Genomic DNA, 27345 nt, shown 5'->3' with positions numbered 1-27345 from the left:
ATGGCTGGCTTCAAACTGGAATGGCATGGTGAGCAAAAAAACGATGGATTTGTGCCCAGATCTCTGTACTGGGGTGAATGTATGACATTTTTCTGTATGCTATCCATCAATCGTTCTTTTTGCATTTGTCACCCCGAGTGGAATGGGTATGCCCAGACGTGGGTCCCATGCTCTCCATGCCATTGGAGTCAAGCTATCCTGGCTGAGGGGGGGTGAAACCCCGAAACAGGTCCTAGGATGCTTGTTTCTAGTCCAAGGAGGACCTGGCTGGCAGTTCGGGCTGGACTGTTCCCATTGGGAGTAGGGTCAAGACTGATTTGCAGCTGGCTGGGTTCAAACTGGAATGGCACGGTGAGCGACAAAACGATGGATTTTTGCCCAGATCTCTGTACTGGGGTGAATGTATGACATGGTTCTGTATTCTATCCATCAATCGTTCTTTTTGCATTTGTCACCCCGAGTGGAATGGGTATGCCCAGACGTGGGTCCCATGCTCTCCATGTCATTGGAGTCAAGCTATCCTGCTGAGGAGGGGTGAAACCCCGAAACAGGTCCTAGGATGCTTGTTTCCAGTCCAAGGAGGACCTGGCTGGCAGTTCGGGCTGGACTGTTCCCATTTGGAGTAGGGTCAAGACTGATTTGCATATGGCTGGGTTCAAACTGGAATGGCATGGTGAGCAAAAAAACGATGGATTTGTGCCCAGATCTCTGTACTGGGGTGAATGTATGACATTGTTCTGTATTCTATCCATCAATCTTTCTTTTTGCATTTGTCACCCCGAGTGGAATGGGTATGCCCAGACGTGGGTCCCATGCTCTCTATGCCATTGGAGTCAAGCTATCCTGGCTGAGGAGGGGTGAAACCCCGAAACAGGTCCAAGGAGGACCTGGCTGGCAGTTCAGATGGACTGTTCCCATTGGGAGTAGGGTCAAGACAGATTTGCATATGGCTGGGTTCAAACTGGAATGGAAAGGGGAGCAAAAGAATTATGGATTTAGGCGCAGATCTCTGTACTGGGGTAAATGTATGACATTGTTCTGCATTCTGTCCATCAATCGTTATTTTTGCACTAGTATGTCTGCAGCACTTTTTATGCCACCCCTCCACCCCAAGAAGCCTTTTTAAACATCTATTAGGCATGCTATTACTGCCTATCTGCAGGTTTAAACTGCCAATTCTACCTGGCAAAATTATACCTTTCCCAAGCCTAAAACTCAATTTGTAATACATACTGGCCACCCCTCTGGTTGGCCCTAAACAGTCCATTGGGCAGGGTGCATTGCATATAACATTTGCATATGTACTTTTAAGTTTTACATGTGATGGTAGTGAAAAACTCACGAATGTGTTCACTACTGTGAGGCCTACCTATGCTGTGGAACAGCATAGGTTTACCTTATTACATTTAATAAGTGATAACTTTTTTGGGGAGCAGGTGAAAATGTCATGATTTGTGCCTAAGAAATTGTAAATTAAAATCTGTTTTAATGGTAAAGTTTGATTTTAGGCACTGAAAATGACACCTTTAGAAAGTTTGCATTTTCATATCCTAACCATTTGGTTTCTGCAACCTGTTTCTCAGGTCACATGACTATAGTTGGCAGTTGGTGTTTGTGTATTCCTACCAGATAGCCACACAATTGAGGGTTTGGATGTTGGCAGGATCGGTCAAACTAACTTGATGAGAGGGTCAGAGCTGTCACCTATCTCACTCCACACTTCAAAGACCCTGCCTCAGCACACACACAAAGGACTTTACACTAACCTATTGTACTAGCGGACAGACCAGTGCCAGGGCATGGAGGCAAGAAATTCCAGACACTCTAGCAGAGGTGAAACTCTATACGTTTCTTCCACTTCACAGAGGGAACCAGGTATAAAAAAGGGGCCCTCAGACCCACTCTTCCGAACACTCCTGAACCCGTGTATGCTACAGAAGAAAGACTACTCTGCTGCCAGATGACTGCCCTGCTGCTTGAGTACTGCCTTGCTGTCTTAGAAGGAAGAATGGACCTGCTTAATTTCATTCCAGGCTAACCTGAGTGACAGTTGGCTGACTTCCTGTTTGATCTACAAGGATATAACAAGGTCCAGAGGCCTCCTTGCAACTGCACAGCTGACCTGCTGCAATCGGACCTGCCTAATCCTTGTAGCTCTTTGCTGGAGTGAGCTCCTTATCCCCAAGAGATGCTTCCAAGGTCTTGGACCATTGACTGGCATCAGTCTTAGCTCCTCTTTAGAAGAAAAGCAAAAATCCTGAACTTTGGGCTGTTTGCGATGGCAAACGGGCCCCTTCGTGCCGAGACAATACAGCCTGCGACGACCACCAATGTGAAGCTCTAGTTAAGACCTATGCCTCTCGCCACTGTGACTCTAAATCAGCTCCTTAGTACTTACCCTCTTTGTTGACTGGCTGTTGACAACCTATGCACAAGTTTCTAATCCTTTAAGAAAATGACTTTTCAGTCTGGGATATGCATTGCCATTTCCAGTGTGGTCTCTTTAAATAAAAATGCAGGCACAGGTCTTTTCCTTGAAAGAAGTAAAGATGAAAATTCAGACACATTGTAGGTCACTAATTATCAGGATGGAGAGGAGCTGAGCTTAGCATTTAACTCAGAACTTATTTGCTGTTCAGGCTGCCTTCCCTGCCATTCAGAGATCTGAAACCAGAGGGCCCTCTAGGGTGCAATCATGCAAAAGGGCGTACAGTGAAGTGATTTTCTCCTGATTAAACCTTTATTTTCCAGCCGTTAAATATTGATTAGCAGTTTCAATTAGTGAACGAGCCCTAGAATACTTCACATGAATAGCCACAACATTATTTAGCCAGATTGCGAGCTCTCTAGGAAATCAAAGTGAAGCATCCATTCATTGCAGGTATAAGGGTGACTAAAGGGGACCACACATTCTTACACATTACAGATGCTCACACTGAGTACAACTTTGAAGTAGTTGTAGGGTCATCCGAATAATCACAATTGTTTCATTTCAATTTTTAAGAAACTGCTCCATAAAACAGGGGTTTTAATACATTTTTGGCCACTCGCGTTTTATGTCACTTTTGCTGCTTTTTGTATCACAACAAACTTGAACACCACTTTCATTCCACTTGCAGTTTGTCATTGAAAAGCAAAAAAAAAAAAAATGTTCCGGCACACCAAAAATGGCGTGCCCTCTGGGAAACATCCTTTACGACGCAACTTTTACAACGCAGTGCCTTTACAACGCGGTAGTTACAACGACAACCATTACAACGCATTGCGCTGGGGGGCGCTCTAGGATAGGGAATAAGTTTAATTTACTATCCAACACCTTCCCTAGTGTCCACGGGGACTGGAGTTGGAATAGTAAATTAAACTATTCACTATCCAGCACCCCAAAGCACTATGCGTTGTAAAGGTATTCGTTGTAAATACCGCGTTGTAAAGGTATACGTGGTAAAAGTATGCATTGTAACGTCATACATCCGTGCCCTCTACAAACCTATTTCTATTTCTATTTAGGGGGTTTTATAGAGCGCTTGGTGACGCACAGCGGCGTGTCCCCGCGCTAAGGAGCTAATATCTGCTGGAACTTACAAGTGCGGAAAGAACTACTGTGTAAATAAAGCAGTCTTCAGCTTGGCTCTGAAGATTGATTCTGAAGGTTCTAATCGCAGAGCCATAGGTAGTTTGTTCCATCTTGATGCTGCGAGGAACCTAAAAGATCTTCCACCCATCCGGGCTCTGGACACCTTAGGAATTGCCAGGAGTCCTGAGCCGGAAGATCTCAAGGATCGAGATGGCTCATAGGGTGTCAGCAATCCTTTCAAAGGGAGCGGAGATCTCCCGTAGATGATCCGGTGGCATGTGCACAGGGCTTTGAATACCACCCTGCTACGGATCGGGAGCCAGTGCAGAGACCGGAGGGCCGCTGTGGATCCTGCTCTTCTGGGTAGTCTAAGCACTAATCTGGCAGCGGCATTCTGGAGAACCTGTAGACGGTTCAGATTCTTCTCCAGAGTTCCTAAGTAGAGAAGATTGCCGTAATCCATCTTTGACGTGACTAGTGAATGTACCAGGGTTTGGCGGGCTCTGATAGGTAAGAATTTTAATACCTTCCTGAGACTTTTGAGGGTCCCAAAGCATGATCCAACCACCTGATTGATCTGGGGGCCAAAGGTAAGGTCAGAGTCAAACCAGATACCCAAGTTCTTTGCTTTCTGGCAAGGGGTGGGTGCTGGACCTAAACACGGTGGCCACCACGCCGACGTCCACGCCGATCGGTCTCCCCCCACCACCAGCACCTCGGTCTTGCCTCCGTTGAGCTTGAGGCAGTTGGCGGACATCCAGGCCGCTAGGTCTTGCATGCAAGCTCTGAAGATGTCCGCCGAGGGGCCGGGCGCACGTGACAGGGAGATGACCAACTGCGTGTCGTCCGCATATGACACCATTCGAAGGCCGTAACTCTCTACTAAGGTAGCGATTGGGGCAACATAAAGATTAAAAAGGGTAGGGCTCAGGGAAGAGCCCTGCGGCACCCCTTGATCCAAAGAGATGCGCTCAGAGTACTGGTCACCTTGCCTTACTTGGAAGCCTCGGCCTGCAAGAAATGAATAAATCCATTTCAGTGCTGCCCCTCTTACCCCACCTTTGCTCAGACACTGTAGCAAGATGGAATGTGCTACAGTGTTGAACGCCGCACTTAGGTCCAGGAGGATTAAGGCCATGGTTTGTCCCTCATCAGCACCTTGCCTAAGGGTTTCGGTGGCCCTAAGAAGGGCAGACTCCGTGGAGTGACGAGGCCGAAACCCGAATTGCGTAGGATGGAGGAGGTTGTTTTCTTCCACAAATTTCATTAGCTGCTTATTTACCACCTTCTCCGCTACCTTAGAGAAATAAGGCAGCAAGGAGATGGGACGAAGGTTATCTAGCTTCTCAAAGCTAATGTTGGGCTTCTTACGTAGGGGGAGCACCACGGCCTGTTTCCAGTCCTCTGGTATGGAGCTGGATAAGAAGGAGATATCTAACAGGTGTCTGATATAGGGTTCTAGTGTTTCCAGACTATCTCCCAACCTTTTAGGGGAGGCGGGATCCCGAGGGGAGCCAGATTTAACAGATCTGCAGATTTTAATTAGATCCACCGGTGAAGGAGTGGTGAAATTAAGTAGCAGATTTTGGTCGGCTTCATCACTCAATAAGTCTACTGGCATTTCCGCTGCAGGAGGTATGTGGGGGAAAGCCGAGTAAATTTTGGACACTTTATCCCCGAAATAGTTCGCAATGCGGTTGCATGCTGCTACTGAGTGATCTTCCTCTAAGGTAGAGGTTATTGGGGTGGCCAGAGTTTTATATATGCTGAACAGTTCCCTAGCCGAGTTCTCTGCCTCGTGGATTCTGTCAGCATAGTATGTGGCCTTCTCTATCCGGATCTTGTTGTGATAGGTGCGTCTCTTAGCAAGATAGGCCTCTTTCATCCGGTCGTCATATGCCACTCTCCACTGCCTTTCTGCGCGTTTACAGTCCCTTTTGGCGCAACGCAGCGCCTCGCCAAACCAGGGAGCCGTTCTTTGTCTTTGAACCCCTCTGGTAGGACGTCCCAATGGGGCTGTGCAGTCCAGAGCAGCAGTAATACGATCATTAAGCAACCTATTCGCTGTATTCACATCATTGCCTCCTGGGGGACCTTCCGCAGTGAGGGCCGTATTAAACTTTTGCAGGGAGAATCTTGCCCACCTGCGCCGAGGATTGGTTTCTTCGCTAACAGTTTGGAGTTGCCCACGAGTCAGACAGGGATATTTGACTATGGAGGGGGGTGCATAAGGGCACATGCATCATTGTCATTTGCATTCGCAAACGGTGCGAATCGCAAATTTCGGCCGTTTGCGAATGCAATTGACAATATTGGGATGCATCTTGTTTTTCGTATTTTAGAAATCGCAATCATGTTGCGATTTTTAAAATTGCGATTGCATTTAAGAAATCGCAATTTGCGATTTCTTAAATGCAATGCAAGAACATTTTAAATCTGCGAATTCGCAAATAGGGAGAGGTAAATTTCCAAGAAGTTGACCTTCATGGTAATTTGCGAAAACTTTAAAAAATGCACAAAAGTGCATTTTTGAAAGTTTCTTTTTACACATACACATGCCCCAAGGGCATGTGTGTGTGAAAAATGCACTTAAAGTTATATTTCAGGGGTGCAGGGGTGATCCTTTGGACCCCTCCTGCACCCTTGAAATTGCATTCTCAATTTGCGATTCGCAAATTGCTAATCGCAAATTGAGAATGACTTCCCATTCATTCCTATGGACCTCTAGGCCCATAGGAATTAATGGGAAGGGATTCCTTAATTGCGATTCGCAAATTGTGAATCGCAATTAAGGAATTTTAAGAAATCGCAAAAAAAATGCGATTTCTTGGTGCATAACCGTTTGCGATTTCTTAATTGCGATTCCTTAATTTTCGCAATGAAGAAATCGCAAACGGCAACAATGATGCATGTGGCCGATAGCCTCTTCTCAAGCGTCCCCCGGTCTTCATTTAACTCAATCCTGATATTTTTCGAGAATTCAAAGTAGTAGGTAGCTGCCTATGAGATTGTGCTAGACACCCATGAACATAAATGATCTGCTAGCAAATAACTGCATGGACGCAGGATTAATCCTCAGATCTCCTCTCAGGATGTTCTACAACCTCTGATTTTACAAGTTTTTACAGCTCTGTTTTGATTTTCCTTCTTATCTCCTGGTCTAAAAAAGATGGCTGTCCGATTCCTCCTTAACAGTAAAGTTTTTTTTTTTTTAAATCAAATTATCCTGCTTCTTATAGTCCTTTGTTAGTACCATTTGATGCATCTCTGCTCGGGTTACTCGTAAAAACTGGAAAGGCTAAAACATTGAAATGTATTAACAATGACAAAGGATTGCAGATGGAGCAATAGTTTTACCATTTCTGCAATGAGTAAATCACTTTCTTATTTTTGCACCCAAATGAAATGAATCTAGGTATCTTTGTACAATGAATTGCTTACCTTATTTTATATACTGTGAACAGAAAAATGTTAGTCCAAGAAATGCTGTACTTAACAATTTGAGGGATTTATATATATGGCGATATAATGTTGATTGGAATACCTCAACGAAAAACAGTGGGTAGGAATCGTCAATAGGAAGGAATAGGACTGAGGATAAATGCAGATATTTAGGTCCTCATTCGGATTTGCTCAATATTCCTCTTTGTAATGTTGCTCCCAGTAGTGATTACAGGCGGGACCATCTGGGCACCCTTAAAAATTGAAGAACTACCAGGGGAATCACCCCCAACCCGGTCACTCTGAATTTCTTCACGTATTTTGAGAATCATCTCTGTGTGGAAACTAACATATTTACAAAGTTTCCCTCTGATTTCAAAATTTTGATAAAGCCAGTAATTTCTTTTCCTCACCCCACTGGAATTATTTATTTATTTATTTTTGCGTTTTTTATATAGCAAGAACTTTTCCCAAAGGTGTCAGAGCCCTTTACAATAGTACCAGGTGGGAAACATCCTTTACAACGCAACTTTTACCACGCAGTGCCTTTACGACGCAACTTTTACAACGCAAACCATTACAGCGCATTGCGCTGGGGGGCGCTCTAGGATAGGGAATAGGTTTAATTTACTATCCAACACCTTCCCTACTATCCACGGGGACTGGAGTTGGAATAGTAAATTAAACTATTCACTATCCAGCGCACCAAAGCACTATGCGTTGTAAAGGCATGCGGTGTAAAATCCGCGTTGTAAAGGCATGCGTGGTAAAAGCATGCGTTGTAACGTCATACATCCGTACCAGGCACGTTACATAAGGACTTCAGAGTACATAAATTACATAAAAGATACAAACAGATAAACTCTAAATTCGCATAAGAATGAAACTAAGTCTAAGTCTACTACAGATACTAGGGCTTAGAGTTACATATATAGAAGTTGCAAATTCACTCAAGGTTACATTTTAAGAAAAGTTGACACGATTAGAGTTGTACAAACAGCAATATCTTCTAGCCATTGCGGGGGTTCTTGCTTTCAGCGCGGCCCTCTGAGTGTTGTTGCACTCACTGGCGATGATCTTGGGCCTGGAGGGATCCCAAGCTAATGATGGCCAGATGTCCTCCACGCAAACAAAGGAGGGAGCAAGCCTACCCGGATCACCCCTGGCACTGTCATAGGCATTGGTTGAAGCATCACAGGCCGGGGAAAGTTGAATCGCAGAGGTGTGCAGTGATGGTCTCCTCACCTCCAATATGGCCACCATTCTATATACTATTTAGTCCACCGGGGCACTCCTCTCTATTCACTGGCCGCTCCCATACAGTCCAGGGTGACACCAGGAGCCAGTTAGTGCATACCAAACCCCTAAAAGCACCAAGGGATCGCTGCTACACTCAACTGCACAAGTCAGGCCCTCCAGTCCTCTCCACAGGTCTTTCTCTATGGGCCCTGTCCAGTATCTGCCGGGAATCCGCAACCTCGCTGATCGTTGGGGGCCACCTGCACCTCACTACAAGGGCACTTCAGAAGGTCCACACTCCTCAGGCTCCAGCATAGCGGACCGGGCATTACCAGGCTCGAAACCCTGGGCGTCGCCATGTTGGCAGTCACCAACATAGTAATGGCCCGGCTGACACCACAGGCAGGGAACTGTGATCTCACTCCCTGCAAGTGGGCAGAGGGCAAGGGGAATGGCGCCAAGTGCAACAGGATCCCCTCAAGAGTCCATTCTTAATAAAGGTTATAGATTGTGGATTATGAACATTTTTAAACTTTCCAAGAGCCAAAAGTAGATCATCGGTGCAAGTAGGCATAGTCTAGAAGTTGTGCTGAGTTTTGAGATAACTGCAGATTTTAAACACCAGAAGCATGAAGATCACATCAGCTGGTGGGAGAGGGTATTTTAGTGATAACACTGCCCTCTTGTGGCCGTTTATTGTATTCCAATTTTGTTAGCACTTTATTCTTCACTACCTAAGTAAAGGGATATGTTTTGTTATGATTCGTTATATTATGGTGTCAGACTTCTGTATTAAGTAATGTCTTTGGTCCAGTCTTAAAGTTAAGCATTGGAATGTAAATGTTGGACTATAGAGATGTTAGGCTGTGCATCACTGGGGCAGCTGAGAGAAGAGCGTGGGCCCTCTTGGGATTAAGCTGTCATTGTATTATCTTCAATTAACATACATTGGAGATACCAGAAATTGGATTTGGCGTTGATCTTTTTCACAGATTTCGCGACGAGTTTAAAGAATACAATGTTAAGTGTACGGTAGAGCAGATATGCTGTGAATCGCTGTGCCAGTTCACGAGGAGCTGGTCAATCTTGGGTTCAAGTTGTCTTTATATTGACATCATCAAATATGCAGTGGAGCTTCCGGAAGCTGGATTTGCTGTTGGTCTTTTTACAGGTTATGAAATTTCTACCCTAAAAAGACTATTTGATAGTATGTTTCAAACATTTTAAAGCTTGTATTTATCCCGTTTGTAACTCATCTTTTTCAGCAACAGGTAGCTCTTTAAGGACTAGTTTTACCAATGCCCCTCTCCTGTTTTTGATTGTTTTCGAATGATTTATTCAATACGCTTTTTATCATTTTATTAATCTGTGTTCTTGTTTACTTGTACTAAACGTCTTGTTAGTCCAGCCAAGAGGTGAATAGCAAACCATGTTTGCATTTATTAAAAAGGGTTTAACTGTAGGGAGATTGTGCGTACAGTCACATAGTAGGCAAATGTCAAAAATATATAAAAATTAGATTCTGGCATATTTTTCCTGGGTGGAAAATTGGGCCCAGATTCACTAACACTTGCACTGTCGTACACTGCAGCTCAAAAAACTATGGCTGCCCCTGATTTGCATCAAGGGGGTGTTACTGGGGTTTTACCGAGAAAACACTGAACTGAAAAGCCAGATCTACTAAGATACCCAGTCAAGGTTTTGTGTGGAAAACGATGCAGGTGCTAACAAGGAAAAATGTTTTCATTTCTTGAAAGAAAAACAATGCATTAAATGTCTGATGAAGTTTACAACCATGGAGGCATAGGAATGTTTACAGGAATTATATGCTTCCAGGAGAAATCCCATGACAGCATACACTCACATTTGCCATGTTGTGTGCATGTAAGGCAGACTTTGAGGTTCAAATGTAGCAACATTTTGCATCGTGGCGTGCTTTTTTTGCCAGACCCACGAAGCAAAATAATTGTTCGGATTTACAAAGCCACGTACGGTCCGATTAGCATCACCTTTCATGGAATTGTAATAAAAAGTAACACAACGCAGTTTCTTGTGCTGCGTTGCATTACACTGCTTTTGGAAGGTGTTATATGGGTGGAGCATGGGTATTTTCATGCATCCACCCATGTACCTTGACAGAAACCCAGATTTAGTAAAAGCAGTTAACCAGGGTTTGAGCCAACATGGTGAGTCTACTAGACATAGGGGTAACAAGGAAAAATATCTTAATTTCTCCTTATTGCCTTCTCTTTTCACGTGTGCTGAATGCTGTAGCACAAATGCAAAGAGGAATATATCTCTGATGGTAGTTTTTGTGCAGGAAGGTATACCTTTAAGCACAAAACAATCCTGACCCCAGCGCCAGCGCCCTTGTGACATGACTCAAGGATGCCTGCACTGGTGCTAACATAATTTTTTATGTTTTCCATTTCATTGTGAGAATTATAAGCTTTAGTTGCTAAAAATGACTTCAAGCCTATCTACTTCTGTCTTTTGTTATAATGCTTGATAAGGAATCTGTTGTTACTCCTGGTTAATGAGTGGTTGGGAGCAGAACAGAGGGCGTCCATCCAAGCACTTTTCTTATTAATGCAAAATGTGGAAAACATAATAATTTATAGACAAATAGCTTCACATCAATTGCAGTTGGCATGCGTTTTCAATTCTAAATCATTTTTGAACTCTCCCTCACAGTATATAATTTTTTTTGTACATAGCTTGAGCTCAACAACTATTTCCTACTATGACTTGTAGCCTGTCAGACCTGCCATTCTTGGTGTAGTTTCCCCCCAAACGTTTTGCCTTCCCTTCGTTTTTGTTGGCCTTATGACTCTGCACACTGCACCACTGCTAACCATGGCTAAAGTGCTTTTACTCACTCCTCTAAACATGGTCAAATTGGCTTACACTCAATTGACAATTTTAATTAACTTTTAAGTCCCTAGTAAAATGGTATGACATGTACCTAGGAAATTAAATGTTACTATTGGGACATGTTAGAAATTAGGTTGCTGGTTAGAAGAGGTATGCACCCTGTCCAAGCAGGAACCACAATCCTAGTGAGGGTAAGATACACACCTTAAATTAACCTGTGCTCACACTCTGGTAGCTTGGCACAGAGCAGTCAGGCTTCACTTAAGAAACTATATTGTGCAGCACTTCAAACAGTAAAACGGTGAAAATACCACACAAAAATATACCACACCTGATTTGAAAAACAGAGCTTAATTTAGTAAACAAAAAAAGTTCGAAATGGCAAAAATCCAATAAGTATAACCGGAGTTATGAATATTTAAAGAATATCTTGAAGTATAGTGCTTCAAAGCATAAAGCATCATCCAGGGCTATCTAGTCGTGCTAGACTGGGTCAAATCCAAACGTTCAGGCTGACCCCGAAGGAGTGCAGGTCTGCTACAGGGACCAACCTTGTCTTGCTGAAAAGTACCTTGTTGTGTTGTCAACAAAGACCAGATGCATGGAGCAGAGAAGGCGATCCATAGCCATCAATCCCTTCAGATGTTGGCAATGCATCAGTTCCAAGCCGCGAATATTGGAGATGCATTATCGTCAAACCCCGATTTACAAAAAGGGGGTGGTGATGAACAGAGTGTCTGAGTTAAACAGACCACTCTTACCCAGTCCAAAGATCAGGGCTTGATCCATCACCGTTATTTATCTCACTGCCCCATCCCAGCTCAGAACCTGGCTATATGCAAATCAGTCTGTCCCTGGCCCAGTGCATCATGGGAACAGGGCAGACTAAACTACCAAGCCAATTCTTCACCAGAAAGGAGACAAGCTACCGGGGACCGGTTTCTGGCATTTCAGCCTTCTTCGGCCCGGCTTGCTTGAATCCTGATGGAGCAGTGAGAAAGGGACTCATGTCTGAGTATACCCTGCCACACCTATAGTGGCCAAAAACGATTTACAAAAAGGGGGTGGTGATGAACAGAGTGTCTGAGTTAAACAGACCACTCTTACCCAGTCCAAAGATCAGGGCTTGATCCATCACCGTTATTTATCTCACTGCCCCATCCCAGCTCAGAACCTGGCTATATGCAAATCAGTCTGTCCCTGGCCCAGTGCATCATGGGAACAGGGCAGACTAAACTACCAAGCCAATTCTTCACCAGAAAGGAGACAAGCTACCGGGGACCGGTTTCTGGCATTTCAGCCTTCTTCGGCCCGGCTTGCTTGAATCCTGATGGAGCAGTGAGAAAGGGACTCATGTCTGAGTATACCCTGCCACACCTATAGTGGCCAAAAACGATTTACAAAAAGGGGGTGGTGATGAACAGAGTGTCTGAGTTAAACAGACCACTCTTACCCAGTCCAAAGATCAGGGCTTGATCCATCACCGTTATTTATCTCACTGCCCCATCCCAGCTCAGAACCTGGCTATATGCAAATCAGTCTGTCCCTGGCCCAGTGCATCATGGGAACAGGGCAGACTAAACTACCAAGCCAATTCTTCACCAGAAAGGAGACAAGCTACCGGGGACCGGTTTCTGGCATTTCAGCCTTCTTCGGCCCGGCTTGCTTGAATCCTGATGGAGCAGTGAGAAAGGAACTCATGTCTGAGTATACCCTGCCACACCTATAGTGGCCAAAAACGATTTACAAAAAGGGGGTGGTGATGAATAGAGTGTCTGAGTTAAACAGACCACTCTTACCCAGTCCAAAGATCAGGGCTTGATCCATCACCGTTATTTATTTCACTGCCCCATCCCAGCTCAGAACCTGGCTATATGCAAATCAGTCTGTCCCTGGCCCAGTGCATCATGGGAACAGGGCAGACTAAACTACCAAGCCAATTCTTCACCAGAAAGGAGACAAGCTACCGGGGACCGGTTTCTGGCATTTCAGCCTTCTTCGGCCCGGCTTGCTTGAATCCTGATGGAGCAGTGAGAAAGGGACTCATGTCTGAGTATACCCTGCCACACCTATAGTGGCCAAAAACGATTTACAAAAAGGGGGTGGTGATGAACAGAGTGTCTGAGTTAAACAGACCACTCTTACCCAGTCCAAAGATCAGGGCTTGATCCATCACCGTTATTTATCTCACTGCCCCATCCCAGCTCAGAACCTGGCTATATGCAAATCAGTCTGTCCCTGGCCCAGTGCATCATGGGAACAGGGCAGACTAAACTACCAAGCCAATTCTTCACCAGAAAGGAGACAAGCTACCGGGGACCGGTTTCTGGCATTTCAGCCTTCTTCGGCCCGGCTTGCTTGAATCCTGATGGAGCAGTGAGAAAGGGACTCATGTCTGAGTATACCCTGCCACACCTATAGTGGCCAAAAACGATTTACAAAAAGGGGGTGGTGATGAACAGAGTGTCTGAGTTAAACAGACCACTCTTACCCAGTCCAAAGATCAGGGCTTGATCCATCACCGTTATTTATCTCACTGCCCCATCCCAGCTCAGAACCTGGCTATATGCAAATCAGTCTGTCCCTGGCCCAGTGCATCATGGGAACAGGGCAGACTAAACTACCAAGCCAATTCTTCACCAGAAAGGAGACAAGCTACCGGGGACCGGTTTCTGGCATTTCAGCCTTCTTCGGCCCGGCTTGCTTGAATCCTGATGGAGCAGTGAGAAAGGGACTCATGTCTGAGTATACCCTGCCACACCTATAGTGGCCAAAAACGATTTACAAAAAGGGGGTGGTGATGAACAGAGTGTCTGAGTTAAACAGACCACTCTTACCCAGTCCAAAGATCAGGGCTTGATCCATCACCATTATTTATCTCACTGCCCCATCCCAGCTCAGAACCTGGCTATATGCAAATCAGTCTGTCCCTGGCCCAGTGCATCATGGGAACAGGGCAGACTAAACTACCAAGCCAATTCTTCACCAGAAAGGAGACAAGCTACCGGGGACCGGTTTCTGGCATTTCAGCCTTCTTCGGCCCGGCTTGCTTGAATCCTGATGGAGCAGTGAGAAAGGGACTCATGTCTGAGTATACCCTGCCACACCTATAGTGGCCAAAAACGATTTACAAAAAGGGGGTGGTGATGAACAGAGTGTCTGAGTTAAACAGACCACTCTTACCCAGTCCAAAGATCAGGGCTTGATCCATCACCGTTATTTATCTCACTGCCCCATCCCAGCTCAGAACCTGGCTATATGCAAATCAGTCTGTCCCTGGCCCAGTGCATCATGGGAACAGGGCAGACTAAACTACCAAGCCAATTCTTCACCAGAAAGGAGACAAGCTACCGGGGACCGGTTTCTGGCATTTCAGCCTTCTTCGGCCCGGCTTGCTTGAATCCTGATGGAGCAGTGAGAAAGGGACTCATGTCTGAGTATACCCTGCCACACCTATAGTGGCCAAAAACGATTTACAAAAAGGGGGTGGTGATGAACAGAGTGTCTGAGTTAAACAGACCACTCTTACCCAGTCCAAAGATCAGGGCTTGATCCATCACCGTTATTTATCTCACTGCCCCATCCCAGCTCAGAACCTGGCTATATGCAAATCAGTCTGTCCCTGGCCCAGTGCATCATGGGAACAGGGCAGACTAAACTACCAAGCCAATTCTTCACCAGAAAGGAGACAAGCTACCGGGGACCGGTTTCTGGCATTTCAGCCTTCTTCGGCCCGGCTTGCTTGAATCCTGATGGAGCAGTGAGAAAGGGACTCATGTCTGAGTATACCCTGCCACACCTATAGTGGCCAAAAACGATTTACAAAAAGGGGGTGGTGATGAACAGAGTGTCTGAGTTAAACAGACCACTCTTACCCAGTCCAAAGATCAGGGCTTGATCCATCACCGTTATTTATCTCACTGCCCCATCCCAGCTCAGAACCTGGCTATATGCAAATCAGTCTGTCCCTGGCCCAGTGCATCATGGGAACAGGGCAGACTAAACTACCAAGCCAATTCTTCACCAGAAAGGAGACAAGCTACCGGGGACCGGTTTCTGGCATTTCAGCCTTCTTCGGCCCGGCTTGCTTGAATCCTGATGGAGCAGTGAGAAAGGGACTCATGTCTGAGTATACCCTGCCACACCTATAGTGGCCAAAAACGATTTACAAAAAGGGGGTGGTGATGAACAGAGTGTCTGAGTTAAACAGACCACTCTTACCCAGTCCAAAGATCAGGGCTTGATCCATCACCGTTATTTATCTCAATGCCCCATCCCAGCTCAGAACCTGGCTATATGCAAATCAGTCTGTCCCTGGCCCAGTGCATCATGGGAACAGGGCAGACTAAACTACCAAGCCAATTCTTCACCAGAAAGGAGACAAGCTACCGGGGACCGGTTTCTGGCATTTCAGCCTTCTTCGGCCCGGCTTGCTTGAATCCTGATGGAGCAGTGAGAAAGGGACTCATGTCTGAGTATACCCTGCCACACCTATAGTGGCCAAAAACGATTTACAAAAAGGGGGTGGTGATGAACAGAGTGTCTGAGTTAAACAGACCACTCTTACCCAGTCCAAAGATCAGGGCTTGATCCATCACCGTTATTTATCTCACTGCCCCATCCCAGCTCAGAACCTGGCTATATGCAAATCAGTCTGTCCCTGGCCCAGTGCATCATGGGAACAGGGCAGACTAAACTACCAAGTCAAGTCAAGTCTATCGTCAAACCCCAAGATGTAGCTGATGCGTTGTCATTGAGCCACGCAGGTCGAGAAAGCTTCGGGAACTGGAGGCGATGCGCAGTCGGCGATGCGATGTCTTTGGTCTTTGCAGCAGCTGCAATGCGTCGGTGTCGTGGGTGATGCGCCTGTTCAGAGGCATGCAATGACAGCAATGTGTGGGTTTTGGTAGTTGCAGCACTTTATACCCACTTCCAACGACACATGACTGCATTGGCACCACTTTATTGGGGCAAGACACTCAGATGGCAGAGTGTAGGTGCTATTGATAAGTGGATTAAAGTCTTTGATGTCCCCAAAATTTCCAAAAGGAGGCAAGCCAGCAAGCCCTTGGAGACACTTTGGTTCTGGGTTGCAGAGATGCAGATCCAGTCTTTCTCACTCCCAGGCAAAGACGTCAGAAGGCAGCAGGTCAGTAGAGCAGGAGTCCAGCAGAGTGACAGTCTTTTCAGCAGCACAGCAGTTATCCTTCCTGGCAGAACATCCCCATGTCCAGAAGTGTATTGACTTGGTGGTGTCAGGGGTCCAGTAATTATACCCAGTTGTGCATTTGAAGAATGGGAGAATCCCAAGAGAGGCATTTGAAGTGCACAAAATCCTTGTCTTTCCTTCCTTAGCTCCAGGATCACTACAGGGGAATATGTAGCCAGTTGTGTGGGGACAAGATACAGCCTATTCAGGTGTGTCAGCTCCACCCTCCTACCCTATCCAGTATGGCCCATTAGGATGTGGATGGCCTATAAGTTTCCCCTAAACTCCCTTTGTGTGTGGTTGTCAAGAGGGAAAGCACAAAGGCCAGTTGTCACCCACCCCAGATGTATTCAGAGACAGAGAGACAGAAAGAGGTTACCAAAAAGCTAAAGTAAGAAAATGTCAACTTTCTAAAAGTACCATTTTCAGAATTACTACTTAAAATCTAACTTCCCCAATAGTTGTGAGATTTAATTGTGAATCCACAGACACTACATTTGGGGTTCCCATCTGTTTCTAATTGGAAAGTACACATACCAGAAGTAAGAAGGTAATCACAAAGTTAACCTATGGAGAGATAGGTCTTGCAGTAGTGAAAAACGAATGTAAGAGTTTTTCACTACCTGGACATGTAAAACTTAAAAGTTTATGTCCTACATTTTAAATAAACTGCACCCTGCCCTTGGGCTGCCAAGGACCTCTCCTAGGGGGGACTTACATGAATTCAAAAGGAAGGTTCGGACCTGGCACAAGGATTAACTTGTCAGGTTGACATGGCAGTTTTAAACTGCATACAGTAGCTCTGCAATAGCAGGCCTGATACATGTTTTAAGAGCTACTGAAGTGGGTGTCATAATGAGTGCTTAAAACCCTACCCCTAATTTATTAAACTACCCCCACCCCCCTGAGCTCTAAAAACTACCCTGCCCTCCTCCAAGCCCAAGAAACAACCTCTGCCCTGAGGCCAAAAACCCTGACCCTAACATACACTACCCAACTAACCACAGTAACACTAAAACTACCCCAACCCCTTCCACTGCCCTGAGGCCTAAAACCCCAACTCCTAATTAAAAACCTATCCTGACCCCCTTCCCCCCCACCCCCCTGAGCCCTAAAAACCACCCTGGCCTCCCCAAAGACCTAAAAACGACCTGACCACCCCAGAGTTCTAAAAATTACCCTGAACCCCCTGCCCTGAAAACCAGCCTGACCCACCAGTCCTGAAAACTACACCCTCAACACTCACAAACTACCTCCCAAAACCTGCCTCAGCCCCAACTACACTCCATTCACCACATCTTCTCCTGATCCTTCCTCTTCCTGCTTCTGCCCAGCAGCAGCCTGCTTCTAGACCCCACAGATGCGTGTTTAAGGCATATGCATGGTTAAGGCAAGCGTGGTAGTGCTTGCATTGCGGAACACACGTGGTTCTGCCTGCGTTGATCCAACTGATTCCAAGAATAAATATGACCATTGTAGATATGACAATGTCACCTTGTTTAAGGTAGAGAGCACATGCACTTTAGCACTGATTATCAGTGGTAAAGTGCCCAGAGTCCTAAAGACAGCAAAAATGAAGTCAGCAAAACTGAAAGTCAGAATGCAAGAAAGTCAGGGGGAACCATGCCAAGGATGCTAGGCCTAATAGCATGCAGCATTTATTCTGTCACCCACTCAAGTAACCTTTTTAAGCATTTCTTGGACCTGCCATTGCAACCTGTGTGCAATTTTTGCCAGGCCTAAAACTTCCTGTTTAATACTCGCGGATTAAGCCCTAAAGGCTCATAGGTAATGGTGCATTATACTTAAAAGGGAGGACATGTGGGTTTGAGTTACAAGTCCTGGTAGAGAAAAACTCCTAGAGTTGTTTTTTACCACTGTACGCCTTATCTCTAGGCATGGGCGAAATTTGCGAATTCGTGATCTGCGAATTTACGGATTTGCGAATTCGCGATCCGCAAAATTTGCGAATTTGCAGATTTTTTTATTTTTGCGTGTTCGCGGGGCGCTTTGCGTGTTCGTGGGGCGATTTGCGTGTTTGCTGGGTTTTTTTTGTGTGAGACCGTGATGCGCCCCCTGGTTCATCACTGCCACCCTCTCATTTTTTGTGCCCTTCTGCCCTCTGTACCACTCGTTTTTGTGCCTTTCTGCCCTCTGCCCCACTCGTGTTTGTGCCATTTTGCTCTCTGCCCCACTCGTTTTTGTGCTCTTCTGCCCTCTGCCCAACTCGTTTTTGTGGTCTTCTGCCCTCTGCCCCACTCGTTTTTGTGCCATTCTGCCCTCTGCCCCACTCGTTTTTGTGCCCTTCTGCCCTCTGCCCCACTCGTTTTTGTGCCCTTGTGCCCTCTGCCCCACTTGTTGTTGTGCCCTTCTGCCCTCTGCCAAACTCGTTGTTGTGCCCTTCTGCCCACTGCCCCTCTCCTTGCCTTTTATTTTAGAATGGCGCCTGCAAGCTGCCAGCGCCATTCTAAAATAGTTACTAAGTTAGCTTCATCAGGAAGCACTAATAGATAAAATAAAGCAGGTGCTCGAGTTGGAGCTAACCCTATTTCAAGAATGTATCCAAAGTGCACAGTTCACATAACCATTTTTTGCAGAATGTATAGCCATCTCAAGTAGTGCACACCAGGTGACTTTGAAGTTCACAGAACCCCAGAGCCTACATGTGGAGTTTCTTGCCCCTACCTAGGGACTGTTCTATTGCACTGAAGAAAGTCACCTAAAAAAATAACCCCGGTCACCTTCTGCGAGACCAGGAGGGACCTTGTCAACAAATACGAGCCTCCTGCCAGAGCTCTGTTTCCTTGTAACATGCTACTCTGAGAGGTCACGACGACCGTTTGAACCTGCTGTCCCTGTCCACTCTCTCCTCTCAAATTCAAAGACTAGTATTGGTTGATGCTCTGTAATTATCCGCTCTCTGTCGTCCTGTCAGACACCTGCTGGCAGGCCAAGGTTCTTTGTTCTTCCTTTGCAGGTATTTCTGATTAAGGGACCTGTAAGAGTTTTTAACTGAAATCAAATAAAAGTATATTTGACTTGACCAAAACGGATTTTGTAAAAAAAGAAAACAATTTTAATGAACAAAATAAGACTGAAATGATACACATACTATCAGGGGAATCGGAGAAGTAGATTTTTACAATTTAAAGGTCAAAATGATCCGAGGTAGATATTTAGATCAAAAGTTCCAGATCCACCGGTCTGCTCTTTCTTCAGGAGTAAGACCTCGGTCCTCACGTCTGGCAGACACCGAGCAGAATATTCTTCATATTATCAAGACCTGATAATGTGCTGCTGTATATGGCATCTCCTAAACATTCCATCCAGGAGCTCCTGAATATCTGTGATTTTCTGGCTACACCATCAATAGGACCAAGTCGATCCTATATGTTCTACATGGCCCACCACCACAACTCCCAAAGGGGTGTAGTTTACAAGTAACAAAGGGAAGTTTTAAGTACCTGGGAATCCACATCACACCGTTTCCAGAAGAATTCACTGAAAAAAACCTTATGCCACCTCTGAAAAGACTTCAGTGAGATGCGAAGCACTGGCAATCCCTGCCATGGACACTGCTTGGGAAAGCGGCACTATTTAAGATGATGGCGCTCCCTAGGTTTCTCTATGCCCTGCAGAATACCCTGTTCCATGTTCCGCTAAGTTACTTTGAAGCAATAATGGCGGAGGTGTCAAAGTTACTCTGGCACAAAAAAAATGTCCCGCATTACCATGAATAAATTGGTAAAGAGCTGGTACGATGGCGGTATAGCTTTTCCAAACGCACAACTGTATTATTGTGCTTCCCAACTGATGGTACAAAATCAATGGAGTCACACCCCACAAACAGATCCTGCGTTTAATGTGGATAGACACAGGTTGGGGGTGGGAGAAATAATGAGGGCACTATACACCAAAAAATGGAATGCACTATTGATTGGGCCCAAGGCACACACAGTTCAAATTTGGCGAATAGCGCTCAGAAAACAAGAATGGGAGGGTGTTATAACCCTGCTCACCCCACTCTGGGAAATACAGTGACTGGGAGACTTAGTAATAGTAAAGGATTCAAGTAATGGGACACTATCGGCATATCAATGGTGGGTGATCTGTGCGTCAAGGGAGAGGTGGCTACCTTTGCTCACCTCCAGGAGCAATACAAAATGGCACCCTCAGAAACATTCAGATACACAAAAAATCAGGCATGCACTCATGGCACCCAGACCGGCTGGCACCATACTTCCAGAGGCCTCCCCTTTAGAGGACAGGCTATTAACAGATTATATGAACAAGAAGGCCATTTCCCTCACTTACCCTAAACCTGTTAACAATCTACCAGATCCCATGGAACCTCTTTGCCAAAAATGGGCCAATGATCCTGGGGAACTAGACGACATAGACTGGCAGGAAGCGCTCTCGTCTCTGCGCGAAGTAGCGATACCCTCAAAATTAAGACTGGTGCAATTGAGAATACTCCATCGTACTTACTGTACCAGAGTGACCTTACACAGAATAGGTGGGGCAGATAATGCGCTTTGCCTGAGGACATGTGGGGTGGAGGGTAACGTTTATCACACACTATAGGAGTGCCCAAGTATAGAGTCCAACTGGGCAGCAGTGATGCAAACCATTACCCAGGGGGTGGAGTTCAGGTTCTGCCTGAACCCAAGAGATGCCTCCTGAATATCTGGGAGCCCACTGATCTAAATCACGCAGCAAAGGACTGGGTGACGCTGGGAATGATGTTCGCCAAGCTTAATATAGCTGAATATTGGGGGTCACATTCCTCTTCGACACACTATGACTGGTGCAGGACATGGACGGTGCCATGGTGGCAGAAAAGGCAACGTATGTGCAACGAGGGTGCCCCAAAAAGTGGGAACCAATATGGGGAGCTTAGAATAAGTATAGAGGGTACATCTGTACTCCCCCTCTGTCGTCGTCTGATGTGAACTCTGACTGAGGTGGATGAAGGAGAGATATTGCTTGTAATTCTCTGCCAAAATTAATGTTAGAAATGTACTGATGTCATGTTTAACTCAATGTGCTGTGAGACATGAGGTGTATATTAAGATTAATTTTTGTAACAGCAGTTTTAAACTATGCCCGGTATTCAATAAAAAGAACTTTAAAAAAATTATCTAGGCAGAAGGTTTTGCATTTAAAGGGTAACTTCCAATACAAAACATATGCTAAACATTAAGCACTCATATCTGCAGCATGTTACAAGGTGTGTGCATAGTGTATTGCAGTCTCTTTGTGCACCTGCTAAGGGGAAGAGAGCAGTCTCAGGCCGTATTTTTTAATTAAGTTCCCATTTCTTCTCAGACTTTCATCCTGACATTTAGGACCTGATTATGATTTTGGCGCTCTGTGGACCGCCAAACTCATGGTGGTGCAGGTGGTGGAGGTCCAACCACCACCACGCCTGCGTTCTGACTGCCATATTACATCTTGGGCAGTTGGACCGCCATTGACCTGCTGTAATTGCCAGGGAACCTCATTCTTGGTGGTGGCTGGCAGTGCCGCTGTGGCACCGCCATGCATATTATGAGTTTCCTGACCACCAGTGGTCTCATGGAGGGTCTTACTCCATGAAACTGCTGGCAGTCAGGAACCAAAGGGCACCCTACAGGGCCCCCCTTTCCCCATGCTTGTTGGTGCATGTAGAGGGGCACATGGTGTGCCCCCTCTGTGTGTATGCACCCCCAGTTCCAGCACGGCATGAACTTTGTAGTACATGCCGTACTGGAAAGCACTGTGGCAGTCCCGACATGGTGCAGTATTAAGGATCACATTTGAGCCTTTTTACTGCACCACCAGAGTGCCACCATGCTGCCCGCCCACCAGACCATGATTTCACTCGTAATCTGGTGGGCAGGTGGCTGCCCTGTTTGGAGACGTGGGAGAGGGGCGGTGTGTGGCGGCCCACTCCCACATGGTTAAACTCTTAATCGGGCCCTTAAGTTTTCAGCAGGTGAAATGCCCAGTGGCAATTCATCATATCCATGGTGTTCCTGCGGAACCTGTAATTCTGATGAGATCAGTAACTCCAGTTACCTTACTGGAACTGTAGGGGCACTTACAATGAGGCCCACAGTGTCATGAAGTCCACTGAACCAAAAGAATTTCCACATACAGTATGAAGTGGTGCTCAGTTCATGTTGAATTCATGGATTCCCTAAGCCACTCTTTTCTGCAAACGCAATTAGCATCTGATCCGTCTGTATTGCAAATGTGCACGTTAAAATATCCCCTGTGTGTGTTTCCAAAGTTGCGTGTTCTCAGTTTTCATAATCATCTATTTGATTGTAACTAAATATTTTCTGCTATTTTCATATATATACAAGTTATATTTTTCTTCTGAAAATAATATAATTTCCCTTTATGATTTTGTTTCCATGCATGACCCTTCTTCCATGGAGTCAGTGAGGATATTTCAACTCTTACATTTCTCAAGACTTCCATAGAAAATGATATGCAAGTCTTACTTTACAAGTTGGGCAAAATTTAAATGTACAAATGCCACATTTGATGAATCTGTTTACACCCCTGCAGAGAAAGATATTATTTGGTGTGTTAAATATCTGTTATAAGCCATCTAAGACTGTGATGACCATAAGTCTGTCGATTATTGAAAAGATTTGGGGAATGTTCTGCTTGTATATCAAGGAAATTACAATTAAAATATTTACGGTAGCGGGCCTGGCAGGTAAGAGCGGTGGGGCAGGGTGAGGCGGGGTGGGGGGATTTAACTAACGACAACAGGCAAAATGAAATAAATAATACGTTTTCCCTCATCATGATCTGTTGAAAAAGCCCCACCGCTCTTACCTGCATGGCCTCTCCTGAATATTTAACAATTCTGGAAGACCATTAAATAGCCGGTATCCATTTTAATAGTCTATTTCCTCTCCCTTTTTTTTCTCCCAGGGCGTTTCTATTACCTGATCCACCACACAAAGCTGACCTACGATGAAGCGGTCCAGGCTTGCCTGAATGATGGATCTCAGATTGCTAAAGTGGGCCAGATGTTTGCGGCATGGAAACTCCTGGGCTACGACCGCTGCGATGCTGGCTGGCTGGCTGACGGCAGCGTGCGCTACCCAATCTCCAGACCACGGAGACGCTGTAGCCCTGACGAAGCCGCTATTCGATTTGTAGGCTTCCCAGACAAAAAGCACAAGTTGTATGGTGTCTATTGCTTTAGAGCATAAAACGGAACGTACCTTAAAGCACAACAGTATTAAAAACAAAATCATTAAGAACATGTGAAAGATTTCTTTTCAGTATGAACTCATGCAAGTTACCAAAACTGTGATAAACTTTTTTACTCACTGTAAAAAGTCATTTTCATATGTCCAAGTCATTTGTTTTTTTTTGTGGGCGGGGAATGGGGTGGGATATGGGGGATTGGGTTTGTAAAGGTATCATTCCATAGATATGATAAATTAATATAATTTTGTTGAAAAGTATATGTAAAGAAGCTTTAGCCATAATATGTGCAAGAGGCATCCACCCAAACAAAAGTATAGTTTCAGGAATGGGGCATGCAAAATGTTTGAAAATGGCAATGTCTTACAAAGACGCTCACATGATGCTGTTTGTTTCCTAGGGTGTTTCAGTTTACTGTTGCCCCCACAGTTGCAGTGTTTCATTTCTAACCTCGGGAATTAAAATTACTTTGCACACCACTGACTGCTGATCCCAGATTGTAAGTCTCCACCACTGTAGCGGTGCTGAGTTCTTGGTTTGAGATATTTAGGAGTCAGTAGGTGCTAGAAACCAATGGTGTCACTAGATTTCATCAATATCTGCTGTGATCTAAGATCAATGCATGGGACATGTTTCTGGTGCTGCACTTCTATGTTCACATTTACAAAATGACCAGTCAACAATGTTAGCGAGAAAACATAGAAACATGCCTGAAGTTTGCATTTATTTATTGCATGTTGGAGGTTATTTGGTACCCAGTCCTTTATGAGCACATTTACCATATCTGATAAGACTACAATAAGCATAGATCGACCATTTTGAAATATTGTCTTGTCACAGTTTCTGTGAGAATTTTTTTAAGCATCTAATGTTTAAACTACAATGGGATGTATTTTCAAAATATTCATATTAGAACACAATTCGCTGCAAAACAGGGTTTGATTATATTTCCTAATGAAAAGGCTCAGGTGGAACCCAGGTGCTCTTCCACACAAGCAGGTACAGCTAGATGTCTTAAAGCCAGTGAACGTTTTATTGTTCATTACATACTATGTACCATGCTAGTCATGAACAGACATGTCAACCATTCCAACGCTCTGTTTCACATTTAAATGACTGCAGCCTCTGATGTGTCATATTTCCCTCCATTGGATTTGCTGTACTGTTCTCAACCCCAGGGCCATTTTGCATCTACTCAGGGCAGTTACACCATTGAACTGCTGGTCAGACAAATACTGTACAACCTATCAGCTTGATTTTCCTTTATCCTTTTAATTGTTATTGTATCTATAAAAGAACATTAAACATATTTAATATTTCTGTTAGTTTTATTTACACTTCACAAGAGATGTTATTTGGAAAACCTTAAGGCAAACAATAAAGGCATTATGAGAAAACAATAAAACATTTGATCCAAACTAACAGTGAAACATATGTTTGTGTCTTTGAATCGTTTTGAAATCTAGTTTGTAGTCATGTGAGATGATTCTCAACATCTGCGTGAGATCTTTGTTTTCATATACGTGCGAATTGGGTGATTCTGTCGACAGTTGCTGCCTTCCAAATTACATTATTTCCCGTAGAACTTTCATAATGAGTGTGCATGACTCTCTCTTATCACCTAACACGTTTCATTAATTATTTCTATGCACATTTGACTAATTTATAATGCTCTCGAAGGACTTCATTTCAGACCTTATGCCTAACTTGTCTTTAGTCATCTGGATATGCCCCTTTCATAACCAGACAAAATAATTTTGGCAAGTTTTAACCTGTGATTTGTACTGTCTCACAACAAGTTCCACGTTTGTGCTTTTTACTCCAGCATTTCTATTAAACGTCCCTCAAATTTGCCCCAGTTTTAAGCCACTTTGACATTATCTAAAAAGATGCTCCAATGTAATCCTCCATGGTGACATCTTTTTAATTTTTTTTTATTGAAATATGCAAACAAGCAAGGCATGAGACATGTTATACAAAGTGCCAGTTCGATTAAGGGAGGAAAAAATACACTTGAACAGCAATCGATAGAAGGAAAGGGGATGGGGGGGGGGACAAGGGTAAAATATAATGACAATACAGGAGAATGGACAAAATGTATGGGTCAGGGGGAAGGAGGAGCATCAGTGTTATCAATTGCAGGCTGTATACATATATTTCCACTATATCTATTCCAAGGTCCCCACACTCTGCACCACTTCCGGGGACGGCCCCTGGCTAGGTACACAGTCTTTTCCCTGAACATGCACCAGTCCATGTTTTCTTTCCATAAGTTGACTGTAGGAGGCCTCTGGGACCCCCACAACTGAGCAACATCTCGCTTGGCAACCATGGCCTCCAGGGATGCCCACTGAGTCTGGGCTACATTATAATCCGTAGGTTCCCAGACGTTCAACAAGCAGCGTCTGGCCTCCGGTAGGAGGGCAACATCAGTCACTTCATTCATGACCTCGTGGACCCCACTCCAAAAAGCAGCAATCTCGCAACATTCCCAAATAATATGAAGAAAGGTAGCAACCTGCCCACATCCTCGCTTACATAATCCATCCTCAGAAAAGCCCATATGGACCAAACGGGGGCCTGTGGCGTAAATTCTGTGGAGGATCTTAAGTTGTACCAGTCGGAGTCGAGCTGGAAACGCGACCTCCTTTGGAGAGGAGATCGCAGATTGCCAGTCCTCGTCATCCAATTCCAGGCCGTCACAGGTCCACAAATCCCGGAGATGCAACAGGAGATCAGGCCTATTATTAATTCATTTCTTGTAAACAAGGGAGATGGTGCTGTCTGGGACATGGCCATCTAACTGCCTATCCTCAAGAGGGACGACTCCGGAATTACCTCACCCAAAGGGAAGACCGACGTTAAAGCATGGTGAACCTGGACGTAGCGAAAGTATTCTGTGTCACCCAATTCAAACTCCGTCTTTAACACCTCAAATGATTTCACCTGGCCCTTCACCCAGAGGTCACCCACCTTACTAATACCGATAAGGTCCCATCTATCGAACCCCTTGGATTACCATAACTTCCCAAGCCTGTCTGAACTGAAGAGCGGGGTCGCTAGGGTTAAACGATCTTTCCACCCCAGGGAGGTATTAGCGTCTTGCCATGTACGCACCACCAGCTTTGTAGGCCTGACAGAGTCTTGACCAGTGATTTTGAGTAGAGCGCCCTATAATAATTACCCCCGGGCAGCAGCCATCTGTCCATAGCGAAAGCAGGATTTAATACAGGACCATACATACCATGGTTGATGGCACCCAATTGAGCAGCCCAGTAATAGCGTTTGATGTCAGGAAGAGCGATACCCCCGTCATACCAGGGGAGCGTCAGTTTGGCAAGAGCAATACGAGGTCTACCGTCCCATATCTACTTCCTCTGAAGGTCTTCGACAACACAAAAGAGAACGTATAAATCGGATTTTGACCAATTAATAATCAAACCAGAATTCCTACCAAAGGAGGCCAAGACATCACACAGAACCATCAATGACTTCCGGGGTGAGGTCAAATACAGTAATATATCATCCGCGTAGAGCGAGATGCGATCCTCGAATTCAGGAGACCATTGAATACCCTTCATTGAGGGTTCCCATCGGATCCACGCAGCAAGGGGTTCTAGGGCTAGGGCAAACAATAACGGAGACAAGGGACAGCCCTGACGAGTGCCTCTTCCAAGACTAAACTGAGTAGAAACACGACCATTCCCCACAATTTGCGCAAGGGGGTTTTCGTAGAGAAGCCGCACCCAGCCAATAAAACCATGTCCAAACCCGCCAACGCGGCCCATAAGTA

At 45.2% G+C, this 27345-nt stretch overlaps 1 protein-coding gene across 1 annotated transcript in view; it reads left to right on the top strand.

The window, feature by feature from the left end:
* Positions 1 to 24970, top strand: part of HAPLN1 (hyaluronan and proteoglycan link protein 1) — a 299937-nt gene extending 274967 nt beyond the window's left edge. Inside the window, exon 5 of the mRNA XM_086960855.1 lies at positions 23271 to 24970. Coding sequence (XP_086816981.1) covers positions 23271 to 23554 — 284 coding nt within the window. The 3' untranslated portion in view covers positions 23555 to 24970. The remainder of the gene's footprint in view (positions 1 to 23270) is intronic.
* Positions 24971 to 27345: the final 2375 nt, after the last annotated feature.

Source organism: Lissotriton vulgaris, chromosome 3_1 (genome assembly GCF_964263255.1).
Source record: "Lissotriton vulgaris chromosome 3_1, aLisVul1.2, whole genome shotgun sequence".
Classification (NCBI taxonomy): domain Eukaryota; kingdom Metazoa; phylum Chordata; class Amphibia; order Caudata; family Salamandridae; genus Lissotriton; species Lissotriton vulgaris.
Note: the sequence above shows the minus strand (reverse complement) of the source record. Positions and strands in the feature narration are given on the sequence as shown.